Source organism: Coturnix japonica, chromosome 3 (genome assembly GCF_054131305.1).
Source record: "Coturnix japonica strain WE chromosome 3, WE-NBRP24, whole genome shotgun sequence".
Classification (NCBI taxonomy): Eukaryota; Metazoa; Chordata; class Aves; order Galliformes; family Phasianidae; genus Coturnix; species Coturnix japonica.
The window spans coordinates 17,537,772-17,555,365 of record NC_140665.1 but is presented as its reverse complement, the minus strand read 5'-3'; the positions used below and the strand labels follow the sequence as shown (position 1 = coordinate 17,555,365).

Genomic DNA, 17,594 nt, shown 5'->3' with positions numbered 1-17,594 from the left:
CCTTTGAAAGCGGATTTTGAACCACAGCAGAGTCATGCTGTTGTCACAGGAAAGCAGTCTCTACTTGTATTAGGGCAGGTGTTCCTCCTGTTCTCGAGATAAAACCAAACCAAACAAACCTACTAACTTTATCCGTGTCACATCCACAACTGCCATTGCTTTACATTTGTTGGCCACCCTTGTTTCTGACACAGTGAAACAGGTGCTGCTGGCAAAATGAGCACGGCAGCTCCGAGGCAGAATTTCAGAGTCAACCAGATGGAGACTGTAAGAACACAGGAAGTTTTACAGAAATGGCTTAAGAATAGCTTGAAGTTGGCACGCAGACAGAGCTAGGGGTATGCAGAACACTACACATACATTAAACGCTGTAATGATGAAAGCTTCACAATAAAACTGATATGCATCTCAGTCCAGAAACCATCAAATTGCTAGATTAAGAAGCAAATCATGCTGAGACAAGATCACGGTATGTCTTATTTCCAGTCCAAACCTCATTTCTCTGGTATTTCATTAGCAAGTGGGGTTTAAGGGACAATTTTCTGTGGTATACTCAATTCACATCATGAAAATTCACATCATTTCCAAATGACTGAGACTTCTAAAGGAGAAAGCTGGGCATCTGTAACTATTTTTCTTACCATCAGATAAATTTGGTATTTTTAAACACTAATCACACAAGGGTATCGTTTTGAATGTAGTCATTTTGTATTTCAATTGCTTTATATTTAGGGATGCTCTGCTCCACACTTCTGATTTGTGTCTTTCACCAGCACATCTAGGCAACAACAATAATCTCCCCCAGCTAAAGGGAAATCTGAGCTATTGCAGATCTGCGATGGCATTCCTCCACTCCCTCTACACTTCTTGCTTAACTTCTAGCTTTCCCCATTGCAAGCATTGGGAAGTTTTTAAAACACCCTTCTTTTCTTATTACTCACTAATCCGATGCTTTTCTATGTTCCCTTCCTAACTGCTAACTTGTCCACAGAGCAAACTATACGACATAGTCTTATAGCAGACATTACAGAGAAAACTGCCATTGCAAAACAAACCGTTTCCTACTAACTATCTCATAACTCTCCATGGGAATGAGAAGTTTTTGCCACGCTAATCTCAGGGTTTTCATTCTTGCTTGATACCTCCCAGCCCCTTAGCATCACTTTTCCTTAGCGCGTGTAAGTTGTTCAGATTTCACATTGGATAACAATACAGCAATATTCTCAGTGCCAGGAAAAAGGTCACAAGGGAATTTTCAGGAATAAGGATTAAAAAAATAGCATCGTTCCTAACTGGATACTGCATGCCTAATGCTGTGCAGCCATTTGCATATTATTACAAGCTATTTTTATTCACAGGGCCCCAGGAAGACTGCAGTAAAATAAGGACTGCAGTTCATCAAGATATACACAGCTCTCATCAGCCACAAGCACAGCTGGCAGTAGATCTACTTCACTGGAATTAATAATGCAAAGTGTAATTGAAGGAGGGAGCACATGTAATTTGGAGTTCAAAATCTTTATAACTGTTCACATTATGAATGAAGCTTGATCTGTAGGTTGAGTCTTAAGTTCTGACAGCAGAAGAAAACACTACATAGGCTATAGAAATGGCTGGAGAAGAGGTACATAAAACCTCAGAGGCATTTCCCTACTGCCTACTTGGAATAGGTTTGCCAGTGTATTCTATACATGAGACCTTATTTCCCACACTTGGTCTTTTGTCAATATTTGCAAAAACAGGCTGCATAAGTGCTCTTGGACTTCTGAATCAGCACACCCTCAAGGCTGCACTGATATTCTGCCTGCGGCTCAGCCTTATCCCCACTTCATGCCCTGTGTCATGCCTTGGGGCAAGGGACAGTTTTTAGTGTAAGTTTCCCAGTGCTCAGGGAGATTGCTTGCACAGGGCATCATTTAGCTCATTCACTCCTGAGCCTTTAGAGTTAGAAGGATTAGAGAATTCTTCACCACAGAACCATCACAGGAACACAGTGGCTTGCCACACACTACGGGTTGAATTCTCCTACTAACTTCTTAAACTACTACAGCAGGAAGGGGAAGATAAGCATGCACACATTTGTGAGTAGACAGCTTGTGTTTGCACACTTCAAATTAACTTTGTACCCTCGTCTTTCTGAACCTCCTTGGAACCTTTTGCAAACACCAACCTGATTCTGTTCAGGTTTTCTGATATTGCCAGCATTTATGAAAAGCTAAAGGGTGAGTGTCAAGAGAATAGGGCCAGGCTCCTTTCAGCAGTGTCCAGTAATGCAAAAAGGGGCGGTGGGCACAAACTGGAACACAGGAAGTTCCATAGGAACATGAGAAAGAACTTCTTTGCTTTAAGAGTGACAGAGCACCAGGACAGGTTGCCATGAGGGGCTGTGGAGTTTCCTCTGGATGTATTCAAGATCTGTCTGGACACTTTCCCACACACCCTGCTGTACAGAACCTGCTTTAGCAGTGGGTTGGACTTGATGATCCCCAGATTTCCCCACAGACCCCTACAATTCTGTCATACTAAACCCTGCTTCCTTTGCTTTCATTTTGTTGGGAGGCAAGTAAGAAATGCAGAGTCTCAACCTTAACTTTTGGAACAGGAGCTTAAGAAAAGTTCTAAAGCCTCACCTATGCACTCTTATAGTTTTATACGATCATGAGGAGTGGCTGAGACTTGTTTGCCATAACACAGCAAAGCATGACCTTATCTGTTCTAACCATATTGCAGGCAGCTCCTTATGTGTGTACTTCCTCACCCTCCTAATGTTGACTTTTTTCACGTGTAGCCTGGACATAACAACGTTTCCTATTCCACCCCTTTCCTCTTTGCTCTGTTTTATACTGAAGACAAGCTTAATCATCACTGATAATTACCTGGTTTTGTTTGGTTCAGTAAGGCCGAGAAATACTATAATAATAAGTGCAATTATTGACAGGAATGATGTTACTGAAGGTTATATTACAGTGGGAAGCTTCAGAGCAAGGCGAGATAGGGATCTCACATAGTCTGGTGCGGGTTGGAAGGACCTTAGAGATCATCGAATCCAACCCCCGAGATTCGAGCCCTTGTGTATCAGAGCGGCACTTCGACCACTTGCGCCACAGGGGGATTCGAACCCACGGCCTGCGGTGTTGGAACTAAGTGCGTGTCCCTTAGCGCTGTATGCACGCCCTATTGGCCCCGCCCCCGGCTCCCACGCAGCTTCTCATTGGCTGCGGCAGGGTGGTTGCGGTGACGTCACAGGGGTGGTTGGTGCCCGTGGTTCGGTGGCGGCGCAGTGCAGTGAGCGGACACCGGCCGCACCGCGCCCCGCCCCCTCCCCCGCGCCCCGCGCTGTCAGGCCGCACCGGGCAGCGGCGGCGGCGGCGGCAGGAGGAGGGGCAGGGAGTGCGGGCGGCCAACGCACAAAGAGGGCGGAGAGCCGGGAGCCGAGCCGGGGTCAGGTCGGTCGGGGTCAGCTGGGCCGGGGGCGGGGACAGATCTGTCTGTACAGCCGCTGTCGGTGGCTGCAGGTTGGGGAGCTGCCGGCTCCTCGGTGCGCAGACACCCGGTGAGGCCCGACACCCCCGGGGCTGTCGAGGAAAGGCCGCGGCCTCCCCTGCCCTTCCCGGCGGCTCCTCATTGGCTGCCTTTAATGAGGGGGCGGGGCCGAGCCGGTTGTGCGTCACGTGGTGTGCCCCGCCTGGCGCCGCGCTCCTGTGCCCGCTGCGGCCGGGGGCGGCTGGAACCGGTTGGCGGTGCGAGGTGAGGGAGCGGGGCGGTTGGGGCTGAGGGAGCGGGGAGAGGGAGCTGCTACACAGGGAGGGGGATCAGAGAGAGCAACGGCGGGACGAGCCGGGCTTATGGAGCTGGAGGAGCCTTTGTGTCCGAGCGGGGGCTAAGGGGGGCTGTGCGTGTGCTCACTGTGCGTGTGCTGACTGCGTGTGCCGGCTCGTTGCCGCCCCGGCAGCGCCTTGTTGGCCGTGAGGGAGAAGCGGAGCAGGCGGTGTGTTATTGAGCTGGCCATCCCAGCCGTTCCTCACGGGGTTTATTAAGGAACTCGGTCTAAACAAGCGCTGTGTGGTGGGCTCTTCTGCCTCAGCCACCACACGGATGGGTGGACTGCAGAGCCTTACGTTCTCGTTACTTAAAGGAGATATTCTTTGTCACCTGGTGATCTTGAGTTTGATTGCTGGGCTGGCTTGTTTGTAAGGAATAAATACAGAAATGAGAATCCGGAGGACGTTTTTTCACTGTGAATATAGGGTGACTTGGTGCTCTTTCAGTGACAGCACTCAGGCTTTGCCTCTCCCAGTGCCTTACTGATGAAATTCCTGCCTTTGGGACAGAGCAGTGCTTCTGCATCACACAGGCAAGTTTGTTTGCTGCTCACACTGCAATGCAGCAGGAGCTGCTGACTTTGTGCCCGTCCTACGTAGCACGTTGTGGGGCTGGCAGAACCTGCTGCCTGTGCGGGAGGACACGAGGGAGTTGGGGCTGTAATATCAAATCCTCATTGAGTTGTCTTGTTGACAAGCATGCCCTCTCACCTTCTGAAATGCCGGTGCTAGTGAGGTATGTAATACAGTTAAGTGGTGATGGTTGGGTACTTGGAATTTATTCTATACTATGCTGATAACAAAAGCAAGCAGCAAAGTCTGTTCTCTGTGTTAAGTTTTAATTGTGTGTGAATAGATGCCATGCAAATCCGGGCTGCAGTGCCCTGTGCTGACCCCGCTCTGGCTCAGCTGTCAGGCAGCTTGGCTGCCATTGGGGCACCTTTCCCTTGACCTGAGCTGTTGCTCTGCTTGGCACTGATAAGTTCCACCAGCGTGTGCTTTTAAGGTGGAGAATGTCTGCTGAAAACAAGGGGTGTACAAAGCACGGCCTCTTCTGCTCTATGTGTGCAAAGCAGCAGCAGTATTTTGAAATAACTGAGTTTATGTGTACTTTTTGCATTGGCCTGCATTGGTTGGTTTGGTGAGGGAGTGGATGCTGAACTGTTTGAAGGAGCCTCTTTGTACACAGATTGACTGCTGTTCTACAGATAACTAAATTCAGTCACATAGTGGTTAAAAATATTCTTACCTTAAGGACCGGGTGACTTGAGATATTGAAGTACGTTATGGGATTATCATGGTACCTGGTTGGTCTATTTCTTCTGTTGGTCTATTTCTTCTGTTTCCCTATTAGAATCATAAAATGGTTTGTGCTGGGAGGGACCTTAAAGCCCACAGTGCAGTCCCAGCCCCCAGCCATGGGCAGGGCTGTCCCCTCCAGCTCAGGCTGCCCAGCGCCTCATCTGACCTGGCCTGGAGCAGCTCCAGGGATGGGGCAGCACAGCTCCTCTGGGCAGTGTCAGGGCCTCGCTGCCCTCTGAGTAAGGAATTTCTTCCTAATATCTACCCCAGATTTCCCCTTCTTTTCAATTTGAAGCCATTCCTCCTTGTCCTCTCACTGTCAACCCCTGCATAACGTCAGCCCCCCTCACGTACTGTAATGCTGCAGTGAGGTCACTCCAGGCTGAACGGGCCCATCTCCCTCAGCCTGTATTAGTAAGTCAGGTGCTCCAGCCCTCTGGTCGCCTTTGTGGCCTCCTCTGGACTCACTCCAACAGCTCCACATGTTTCCTGAGCTGAGGGCCCCTGGCCTTGATGCAGTACTGCAGATGGGGCCTTGTGAAGGCAGAGCAGAGGGGAACAATCCTTCCCCTCTCCCTGCTGCCATCCCTCTGTTGATACAGCCCAGGATACTGCTGGCCTTGTGGGCTCCAAGCACACACTGCTGGCTCATACCCGACTTTTGTCCACTGGGACCCCTAAGTCCTTCCCCTGCAGTGAGTTCTACCTGTGTTTGTACTCATGTCTGGGATTGCTTTGACTCAAGATTTCAATATGTATTTTTCCTGCTACTGCTCACTGTACCCAACCATTCTGCAGCGCTTACAGACATCTCATGGTTGATAAAGTGCATGTTTTATTCATTCTTTGTTTATGCAGTTGCCTAAAATGGTTCCTGCCTGATACATGGGTGGGAAAAGAACCATAATTTGGAGACTTAGGAGTTTGGAGGCCTCTGTGAGGGTGGGAGGGAGTGGAGGAGGAGGAAAATCGTGTCATCTTTCAAGCCTGTCTTGTTGTCCTGCGGGTGTTGAAGTCAGAGCCTCTCAATCGCATTGGAGTTGTTATTGCAAATCATTTCGCTTTATGAATGCTATGAATTTCAATGAGTCTAAAATTTGTTCAGTATCTGTAAGCTAGGATATTATGTTTCAGGATTGTCCCGGATTACTTGGTGTACGTTTATATAAGCCTGAAATACCGAGTACAAGATGTGCGGTGGAAAGCAGCCAATACCTTTTGAAATGCTTGAATAAGGTGTGCAGCTCTGAATTCACTGCAAAGCTTAAGGAAGTAAGTGGTGGGGGGTGTGTGGCAGAGAGATACCTCTACTGCTGCTCAAGGCGTGAAGGGCTTGATGTGCAGAACCAGAACCCACAAGGCTCAAATAAACTTCAGACTTTGGAATGATTGAACTCCGTGTTCTGGTATGTTTTGACTACAACTGAAAATTATCTCAGTGTTCTCCATCTGTGATGACATCCCGAAGCTTTTCTACCTCCTTTGTAGAGAAAAGCTGTGTTTTGTGATCCGTTAATAGTTGATTGCGTAGTAGAAGAGAAGCACTAAATGTTATATGTTTCTCCTCTTCCAAGTGGCTCTTTTTCTGTCCCTTCCCAAAGCAATCCTTCTAGAATGAGGAGAGCTTGCAGGCTGTATTTCAGGTTGTCCATTACCTCCTGCCACTCGTGGTGTCCATGAGGAACGTGGAAATGTTTGCAGGCTTTGTTAGAACAAAGAGCCCAGTTTTTCTATTCAACATGCACATTGCTTTGCTTGAGGCCTTTGGTGCTTTTCTTGTGGGTGCCGGAGGGAACGTAAGCAGTTCTCTGAAACTGCAGGATTCCTGGTTCCAAGAGGAGATCTTGGACTCTTAGCAAGGGAACCAAGGCTGCAAACAGCCACCAGGCTGTTGATCTTGCCCCTGGCCTGGAAGACCTGCAGGCAGCCTGTTGTACTGTGGGGCTGAGTGATGGGCAGGGTTCTTTGAGTCAGCCTTTGGAAGGCGGATCGGTTGGGCTTAGGACTCAGAGTGCTGCTGTGTGCAGTCACCATCTCCTCGGGAAGCCTCCAGAAGCTGTGGAAGGTAAGGTACTGCTTTGCAAAGGGAGGGTGATGAGGGGGAATAGAGCTGTGACGTGGTGGGAGAAAGAACTTGTTTGCTGTTCCTCCTCACCTTTAGTGAGGCGATATTGAAGGCTTGAAAGCACACAGGGTTTCGAACATGTGCTGTCAGCTCACCTACTGGTCATGGAATCTTGACTATTTTATCTGGGGTTTCTTGCCTCTAGGAGCAGAATTTGGTCTTCCCAGGTGCAGAACTCAGTTTTCCCAGGAGCAGCCATAACTGGACAGTTAAACCCATGTGCTTTATGAAATTAAAGTGTTCTTGCATCATGTTACAGAACAGTTTGTAGGTGTGAGTTGATATACAGCAGTTTGGATTTATGACCAAAAAAGCAAATTTCTACTGAAATACAGGTGTGGGGTGAACTTACGTTATTTCTTCTTTACTGTGCCGCCATTCAGTGCTGTGCTGGAGGGTAGTGCTGTAGGCATGAACTCAGCTTCAGTGTGGTGATGTGAACTGGAGTTTTCTTGGCAGGCTGGGAAGGCCCTGCAGATAAAAGGCCCTTTAAGCAGAATTGTGCATACTTCGTAAGTGGAGTTCATTAGAATTGCTTACAGTTGGTTACTGTTGTGTAGAAAAGCAATACAGTTTTATTAGTCTTTTTTTTTTTAAAGCCCACAGGTACAGGTATACAGAACTCTTACAACACCAAGTAAAATGATGTATAGATTTGATAACAGAGTCAGATTTTCCATAAGGATGGGTGGGTGGTTAATTTGGAGTGGGACAGACGTGCTGCTTTTGGGTTTTATTTTTGTCAGGCTGAATTTTGAGTCATGTTGCGTGAGCTGTGGAAATAAGTTTGTTACATGCTGAGATCCTGTTCTTACCTTAGGGAACTGTGTTCAGGCCTTAGCTGACAGCTGCCTGTTTTGTAGCTTTGGCCAAATGACTTCTGCCTGCTTCATTTCCCCCTTGGCTCTTTGCAATTAAAGGGTGTCTGAGCAAGGACAGCGTGCAAACCCTGCCAAGGCCATGAGCCAGCCAGTGTCCTTATAAACACACTAATGGCTTGTATGTTCTGCTTCAAAGCAAACCTTCTGTCTCATACAGCACCACTTTTGAAACCACAGTTTGATTTTTGGGACTGAAACGCTGCATTTTAACCTTCTGCTGTCTATAAATAGCTGCCAAAAGTAAGTACTGGAGTGTGTTGCTGGTAATATACAGACCACCTAATGCAGGCCAGTTCAACTCACTGCTCAGCACAGCTTGTATTGCCCTGCACAGTTATGGTGGAGGTTCTGCCCCACCAAGTGGCCCGGTGTGGGTGTGCACCCATCACTCACAGCCGCACAGCTGGGTGCTGTTGGTGCTGCCTGGGCTGAAACCCACTTGTGGGGATGGTGCAGGGCAGTGCTGACTGAGTTCTGGTAGGCAATGGGGGGAAATGGTTTTAAGTTAAAAGATGGAAGATTTAGGTTGGATGTTAGGGGGAAGTTCTTCACTAGGAGAGTGGTTAGGCCCTGGAACAGGCTGCCCAGGGAGGTTGTGGATGCCCCGTCCTTGGAGGTGTTCAAGGCCAGGTTGGACGGGGCCCTGGGCAACCTGATCTAGTAAAGGTGTATGTTTGGTGGCCCTGCCAGGCAGGGGGGTTGGAACTACATGATCCTTGAGGTCCCTTCCAACCCGGGTCATTCTGTGATTGCATGTAGTGTGTGTCACGTGAGCTGAACCCAGGCCTGAACAGCCAAAAGCACACAGCTGTGCTTTCTGTTTTGTTGAAGGAATGTGAGAATGGATTGCTGAAAAAATCAAGTTTTTGGTATGTGCATTTGAGAGCAGCTGTTTTCAAAGATGAAGTACAAGGAAAAGCAAAATTTCATTGGAAATCTGACAAACACCCAAGAACTCACTCAGGATTGTAACCCTTTCTGTTGAACCGGGCTTGTTGCATTGGGTCACAAAAATAAGACCAGATATCCCACTAGTTTTATGCTGTTGTTACCCTCTTTTTATTAAAAAAAAATATATTAAGAACTAAAAAACTTTTGTTATTTATATGAATTATAAGATATATATCTTAAATGTGGCCCAAGACCATTTCTTTTCACTCAGTTCAGCCCAGGCAAACCTAAAGGTTGGACATATACAGCCTAGTGATGCAGGCATGACCAAATTCATGGATGACATCTGTTCCTCATACAACTTCTGAAGTGTACTTAATTCTAGAATCAGTACTTTGCATTGTATTTTTTTTTTTACAGCCATGTTACTTGCGGAGCTTAAATGCAGAATGAGGTGGTGTATCTAGGAGCATAGTTAGTTGTAACTTACATATACATATAAAAACTGAATCCCAAGACTCCTATGTGTTGCATGATATTGATATTTGTATATGCTGTTGGTTTCAATTGTCCTTCTGTGTGTCTCTTCCATAGAACAAGCAAAAGATGCAGTATGTTGTTTCTGAAATGTGGTATTTTTTTCTCTGTTTTACTGTAGGAGATTTCAACTTTCCTAAGGCAAAAATTCTGCAAGTATGACCTCATCTCAAGTGACTTTTGAAGTGAGAGGACCATCAGTACCAGGTACTGTAGTCATACCTACCATAAGCTTTCCTTTTACTATTGTGGAACTAGAAAAAAACTGATTAAAAGACCATTCAAAGGCTGTCAGTTCTAGTATCACTTATTGTAAAATACCTCAAATAAATTTCACATAGAAATACAAACAATTGCATAGTGTGGTACTAATTTTGTTGCTCATTCAAATAGTTACAGTACTTTAGAATTTTTATTCTGTCTCTAGTAGCTTCTTACTCAACTGGGAGTATTTACATTCCGGGCTCTGATAGTTAGGCATGCATTGACGTCTTCATTCTATTTTTTTCCTGCTCTTTGTCCCTGTTGAAAGCTCTGTGTAATGAGCCGTGACCTCTACTGGGTGCTAAGGGCAGACAGACACTGCAGCGGAATTTGGTATTCCACCAGACTTAATTCAGAAGAAGCCTCTGACAGTCCTTCAGCTGTGATAACTGCAGAGCTACTTGTTCCTAATTTAGATTTAAGTTCTCTCCTGCAGTGGTTGCCCCGCATCCTGAAGTGTGAGATTTTGGCTGGTGTTGTATTTCTACCTAATGTTACAACAGATAGTTTTGTTTATAGAAAAGCACCTTAAAAATAAATCGATAAGATCCATGTCTCAGTAGCATTTGGTAACAGCAAGTTCTGTTAGGTTTGAGTCCCTGTTTAACTCACAGAATAACTACCGATAATAACTTTGCTTTCTGTTTGCAGCAAAATTTCCTGGCTTTTAAAAGAATGTTTGTTTTTTTTTATTATTTATTATTAACCTTGCAAATGTCTCTAACCTCTGCTGCTGTTCTTACTGAGAACCAGTCTGAGCTTAGAAATGTCATCAGTTCCTTACAGTATAGAAGTATTTCCTTAGCAGCTTTAGATTTCCTATGGGGTCCCTCCAGTTTCAGCTGTGTTCCTTAGAGAAGGAGAATCAGAGCTGTGTTAACCCAGAGCCTATGCTTGACTCGGATAGGGGAATTAAAACTTTCCATGTTTTATTAGCAGTATTTGTTAAATATGTAGGACTTCTTGTCATTTTTTGCTTTGTTGTTAAAAAAAGACATTGTATTATGCCGTGAAAAAGGTGAAAAACTTCATGTGTGCAATAACATACACTGTAAATGCACAATCCAGTCTTGCCTACATTTGTATACATGGAGCAAGCATGCAAGAAGCTTTGTGGTTATATACATATTCACACGTGTGTGTGTGTGTGCATGTGACCATTTCATTTTTACAAAAGACTTTTTCCAGTGAGAATTTGCCCTTTGCATTTCCAAAGACTTATTTGAACGGTGTTAATGCAGGAAAATTTGGATGTCAACCTTCTTAGGAGTTTGGGGTTGTTTGTAGTACCTCTCAGTGATATCGTTATGGTAGAAGTAAAGACACTGTTGTAATTTTGAGCAGGAGGGGATAAAGACTTCTTGGAACCAAAAAGAAGCTTGGATGAGTGAGCCTGCTGTATGCATTAAAATGCACGTATTCAGCCATGTAGACTGTTTGTAGTAGTTCCATGTAGGCCAGAGTTATGATAACCATGTTTTTAATTTGATCTGTTCATTTTCAGGGGAGGTTTTTGCAATATGTGGGAGCTGCAGTGCTTTGGGAAGCTGGAATCCACAAGCTGCAGTGGTCCTCCAGACTAATGACTGGTAGGCTGCTTTTAATTTTGAAATCTAGAGCAACACATTGATTCTGGCTCTGAGTTTGTCAACTATCAGGCTACATAAGAGTGTGTTTAAGAGAATGTTTAACTTTGGTATGCTTGTCTAGTTACAAATGATGCTTCTACCAGTGTGACACATTTCAGAAGCACAGTTGTAGACACTTCTAATAAGAGGTTGCTAAGGATAACTCAGTCTTGTAATGGCGCAAACACCAAATTGTGGGAGGTGTTTACTTTCTTCCTTACCTGTACAAGCACTTATTGTGCTGTAGGTGGGTGGGAAAAAGATCCTAGTTTTAATGCTAAGACTTCTGTGTGAATTGTGTCCATGTGAATATGAGCTTATATGAAGGCAGTGTAGCACTCCGGAGGACTTCAGTATTTCCTTAAAATGTCTGAAATAAAGAAGTAATAATGAATCCGAGTACGAAGTAACTTTTAAAGAGCATTAAGCCTCACCGACTGTTTTGAATACCACAGTGCAAACTCAGTTTTGTCATCAGAGTTGCAAGAAATACCAGCGTATTTGCGTGAGTGTTACTATTGTGCTGTTTCTGGGATAGATTATTGTACTAACTTAAAACAAACAAAAAACACACCTGAAAAACTCCAAGCCTACTCTGTAAGGAAAGCTGTATTCCAAATAAATCTTTTCAATCTCTATTACTAAACCTTTTTTTTTTTTTTTTTTTTAAGATGGCAGTAGAGCTGTTAAGCTAAAATAATGTTTAGAATGTTGGATCAAACATCAGAGAACTGAAGAGAATAATTTTTTGAACTTGCTATTTTCACAGTGAATTATGGAAAGGTACTATAGAGCTTCCTAGAGGAGTTCCTGTTAAGTATCGATATTTTAAAGGGTACTTCTTAGAACCTAAGGTATGTGCAACCTTTTCTGTTTTAATTTGAATCATTTTTCTGTGAAAAATGTCTTCATTTGTAGTAAAAAGGATTTTCTGAGTTAAATCTCAGGTTATAGAAAGGACTGTTAAATTGCAACATAAGAAACATCAAAATACTTGTGGAAATGCAAGCAACTCACTTCAGGAAATGCCTAACTGCTTTTGGTTAACTTTTATTTTAGAGAAAACATCTTTTGTCTTTACCTGCTGTTAGTGCTTTTTAAAAATACCGAGGATAATGAAATGCCTGAGACTGTTTTAATAGCTGGAGCAGTACAGAGTTTTCATTGAATATGGGGTAGGGCTATAACAACTTTCACACTTGAAATAGACATTTCTTAAGACAAGGTTCTCTAGCATGAAAACAAGCAGTAGCAGGAGAAAGTGTGAGCAGGTTTTACCTTACTATAGCATTAAAACTTAAATGCAGATTTTTTTGGTGCAATGTAAGGTGGATTAACTTGCTTCTGTGCTGTGCAATTAACACATTAATCTCTCGGAGTAGATAGATGGGGCATCCCAGCGTTAGAAAACACTTAGAGAACTAAGTTTGTATAGGTATTTGTCCAGTGTTCAAGGCTAGGCTGGATGGAGCTTTAAGCAGTGTGTTCTCTAGTGAAAACTGTCCCAGCTCATGGCAGGAGAGGTGGAACCAGATGATCTTTAAGGTCCCATCCAACCCAAACCTTCCTTCGGTTCTGTGATTTGCATGGCTTGACCAAAGAGGTGCTGATGTGTTATTAAGGGTATGGACGTCCAAGCTGTGTGAGTAGAATGTTTGGGGTAGTCTGCTGGTCTGTAGATAAGGCAGTTGGATGGAGCTCTTTCATCTTCAGATTAGTGATGAGACTGAAAGGTGTCCAGAAAAAATGTCAGACTAACTTGGAAAAATAAGCAGCTACTCTTCAGCTGTTTCCTTTATTATAAATGATAACTGTAATAAATGTATATACATCTTTCCATGCTTGCTTACTCTGTGAATGTCTTGTAGGTGTTTACCTTGAACTTCAGTTTTTGTTTGAAATCAGGTTTATGACTGCTAAGCTCTCAGTGTCCAAAGGAGTTGTATGATTATCTGGTTTGGTGTTTTGTTTTTTATATTTTAAATTGCTGTCAAGAGTGCAGGAGGTCAGCTAGGCTCAGTAACTTCCATTGAAAAAGTATCTGACGGAGGTATCATGGATGGACTCCATGATTTGAAATGGGTAGTAATTTGAAATGAGACATGAGACTGCTCTGCTTTTCATTGCAGCACATATAGTGGTATAGTCTGAAAGTCATGTTTTTATTGCCACTATGTGGGAAAAGAAGGGGAGGTCAGTAATAGTTGTTTTTGTGTTGTATTTGAGACTGAAAGTAGATTTGTCTTTCATGATTTACCAGCTATGATGGGACTCTTCTGTTTCTTGTAAATGCCCTTAAGTTTAAAATGTAAACAAAACCACCTGAAAAAAGTACATTTAGTCAGCGCAAATTGGCAGAAAATGTGCTCATAGACAAAGTTTGCTTTAACATTTGAAAAAGTTTACAATATGTATTGGTGAGTGTGTTTCTTTAAGTAGGTGCTCTGTATCGTGCACGCTTTTTGTACCGTGTGATGCAGAGTCTGCCAAGGTAAGTATGAATTTTATGGAATAACAGCATAAAGAGCTACTGTATATAAAAAGGAAGCTAAAACACCCCACGAAAGTAAAGTACATGAATTGCTTGGGTACATGGTTATCCACTTAGCAGTCTCTATCCTGTACCCATTAATTCTGCAGTACCACAGGACTTCATTTTAAAAGAAATAGTCTTCAGCAGCTGGTACTTCTGCCCCTCACTGTGTTCTTTCTACATCTATAGATATAGATATACATAGGGTTTGTTTTTTTTTTGTAGAACTATAAAAATCAGGGTCCTTTGATTCTAATGGGAATGTAATATGAAACACAGTGCACATAAGTCAGGATTACTTCATCATTAACCCTGATAAGATGCTTCTAAATGCAATTATTCTGAATGTTTATTTCAGTGAATGTGTTTTATTATACATAGAATGTGATTAATTTCTCAAGCTTGCTATATGTGGTCCTTCAGACCCTGTTAATATTTTGTGAGTGCAATTGTTTGTCACAGTCTGTAGCTGGATAACTTCAATATATGTCTAGTTTTAATTACATGTTAAAGTCTGAATGTGAATTTATACTAAGTGAGTGAATGATGCTGAAGGGCAGATCCAGTTCAGATTAATGTTCCCTTTGATTCTCTAAGAGCTGCATCTTTGAAAATGCTTGACATGAAGAATCTCACTAATACAGGTGTGTGTTGGCAAAGTGGAAGTGATGTGTGTTTACACAGGAATGATCTCAGAGTAGATGTGAAAATGCACATGATGATTTGTGTTTTGGAACTGGAAAAAGATGGGAAAAGTATTTTTCTCATCTCCCTTTAAAAACAGTCATTATTTAGGTATGTTCTGTCAGCTGTTTCTGCTTGAAGAGTAGTACAACGTTGTGGGAAGTTTCGTTGCTTTGCATTGAAGCATTTTGATGTTAACATGATAATGGTTATGTAAACAGATACTTAAAACAGAAATGTATAGACTATTTTAGGAGTCCATATATGAATGTATACACAAAGAACATTTTGCTGTAGAACTGGTACAAGCCTTGAATCCTAAATAGAAGAGCTTTTACTGTTATAACTATTCTAATGGTAATGAGTAATCCTATTTTTTTAAAGTAAATAAATGCATTGGATAAAATAAGACAGTAATTTAAATTGTTTTGCTCAGATTTTTGTCTCAAAACATAGCCCAGTTCCAGTTACCTTGCTATAACAATCTTCCTATCTTATTTTATGTATGCTTTCTGACTGACTGGGGATCCACCTGCATACCTTGTTCCAAATTCAAGTCTAGGGAATGTTATGCATTTTAGGATAACTTTTTGATAGATATTGTTTGCATGGTGCATGCTTGAAAACCTTAGTTAAGTGAACACAGTATTCTGTTCAGCAGTTCTCTATGTGCTTTTCCAACAGTAAGTAATAATGCAAGTTTAGGGTTATATCCTTGAAGGAAACTGTGCTATAGCTATCTGCCTGTGTAGGGGAACTTTTCAGATTGAGTTGGTGAATGTGTTTCACAGCTGAGTTTTGCTTGACGAAAGATATTTCAGATGAGACCTGCTAGCTTTTCTAAAACGTAATAAGTTGAGTTTGTGTAGTGCTTGGAGTACAGCAAACAGGGTGAAAGGTAGGTCCAGGCTCAGGCATTTGCTTGATAGCCAAACACCTCTTGCCAGATGATTAACCCATGGTTGACCTAGGGTGACAAAGGAGCACTGCTGCTAGGACTGAGCTGAGGTGGAAAGTTGTGCGTTAAATATTGTGGGAAGTATTACAGCTATAGGATCTGTAGGTGGCCTAAGATGTGGCAGGAGATGTGAAGACGCAGTTGCTTTGTGAAGTTAGTGATGTTGGCTGTAAAGCTTTGGTTGGTTGGTTTTGTGCCTAATTGTTGTGTCTTACATAGTACAGAAATCTGGAGATACAGCATTGGGAGAATAAGACTGATTTGTAATTTCATTTTCTTGGAGTAGACTGACATCCTTGAGAAACAGTTTTAAGAAGTTTAGTGCATCTTGTTAAATGTTCTTGTGTTCTCCTGTGGAGATTTATTTTGTTCTAAGATCACCTTGTTTTTCTTCATGTCTACTGTTGTGTAGTCTTGGATCAGGAATCCTGGAACTTGCCTCCTAAATTCTCACTAAATAAAAATAACTATTGTAAAAACCAAAAGGCAAATAGATTTGCCATTTTAATTTGTATATGTGTTAGTAGATAGTCCCTGCCATGCAGTGCTGCTCTGCGTAACATCAGTGTACTGCCCACAGGGATGACATGTCCCACTTGGGAACGTGTCATTTAAGTTACTGCTTGGACAACCTCACTTCTTCAGTACCGTATTCATACCATGGATACTGACGACACATCATTAACTTCTGCTCTAAGCTGATCCTAACCAAACTGTTGTTCAGATGTCACTGTATATAATTGGAATTGCGTCAGTACTCCAACCTCACTTTAACGGTGACTTCCATTGGATTTAATTAAAACATCTTAGAGGCATTTCAATAAACTGCACCTAAGCACCAAGTCTGAGCAGGGATTGTGAGGGTGCAGTCATGTCTGTGCCCATTCACTACCTGCTTGCCAGGCTTCACTTAGTGTGGAAAGTGTTGTGGGATTAAGTGTGTAACCATCACATTGTATCCCTTTTGGGGGTTGAAATTCAGTGCTGTGTATCCAGTGTGTTGTGCTTGTTCTAGAAATAATATTATTCAAGTTCTTTCATAATTTTAGTGCCTAAAAGTTCAATGTGGAATTACGGTAGTGTATTTTACCCTTTCAGAAATAAGCTGGTGTTGTATTTTCGTGCAGTGTGTGCATTGCTTCTACAAGTAGTAGCCTTTGCCTGCCTTGTGTAGGGAACAGCCTAATGCGTGTTAGGGCAGGTTTGTGTTCCCCTGCATTGCAAACTGCAGGCTCTGCAGCTTTCCATGGGAGCTGCTGCTGGAGAGCAGCACACAGTGTTAGGAAACATTAGGAGTTAGGACATGCTGGCAAACAGAGGTTTTGGCTTTGAAAATGGAGATTGTGACATACAAAGATGAATCTGTGAGAAGTGGGGAAGGAAACCTGTCATAACTTCCTTTTCTACACATCCATAAGAGCATGTATTCTGGCAACAGCCAAGAAAAGGGGAACTAAAACTGCTCTGTAACTGGAATAAACTGAGAACAGCAGTGTCATCTTATTTATATTTGCATGTATCATGCCCTTAAAGCAAAACTTTAAACATTTGCATTTTATTTTGATTTGGTTATTACACACTTCCAAATTCGCTAGAAAATTTAGTTAGGTTAAAAGCATTTGATGTAGGTCAAGAAATCCCATCAGCGGCTTAAGAAGTCAGTGGGCTGTAAGATAGCAGAGCTGGGTATCGGAATGCTTTGTGGATTGGAAGCTTGTCTGGATGTGCCTCTTGAGCTGAAATCTGTTTAAGCAAGAACCTGCAGTACTGGGACAGGTTGGCATTGAAGGTGGGATGAGGGAGGTGAGAGTCTTTCTGGAAATAAGAGTTGCCCAGAAAACTAAAAGGACAAACTGCAGCTGTTTGACAGCAGCTGTCACTGATAGTAACAACCCTGCAATGTTAGGGCGAGCAAACAGCTTCCCAGGGTGACTGAGCTGGAAATTGGGATGTTCTTCCTGTCAGTATTC

At 43.1% G+C, this 17,594-nt stretch overlaps 1 protein-coding gene across 13 annotated transcripts in view; it reads left to right on the top strand.

Moving 5' to 3' along the window:
* The first annotated feature begins 3,227 nt into the window (after positions 1–3,227).
* The window catches only part of GPCPD1 (glycerophosphocholine phosphodiesterase 1), a 33,942-nt gene continuing 19,575 nt past the window's right edge, over positions 3,228–17,594 (top strand). For 6 of the 13 annotated variants that reach the window (XR_014944513.1, XR_014944514.1, XR_014944516.1 and 3 more), the window contains exons 1-4: positions 3,252–3,446; positions 9,679–9,764; positions 11,326–11,410; positions 12,219–12,303. Coding sequence is in view for 4 of the 13 variants with exons in the window: in XM_015856992.3 (XP_015712478.1) it covers positions 9,716–9,764; positions 11,326–11,410; positions 12,219–12,303 (219 nt within the window). In the remaining 9 variants the exon portion in view is untranslated. Of the gene's footprint in view, positions 3,447–3,690; positions 3,748–4,437; positions 4,558–9,678; positions 9,765–11,325; positions 11,411–12,218; positions 12,304–17,594 lie in introns of those variants that run through there. The other 7 variants (XR_014944515.1, XR_014944518.1, XM_015856993.2 and 4 more) reach the window with 4 other exon arrangements.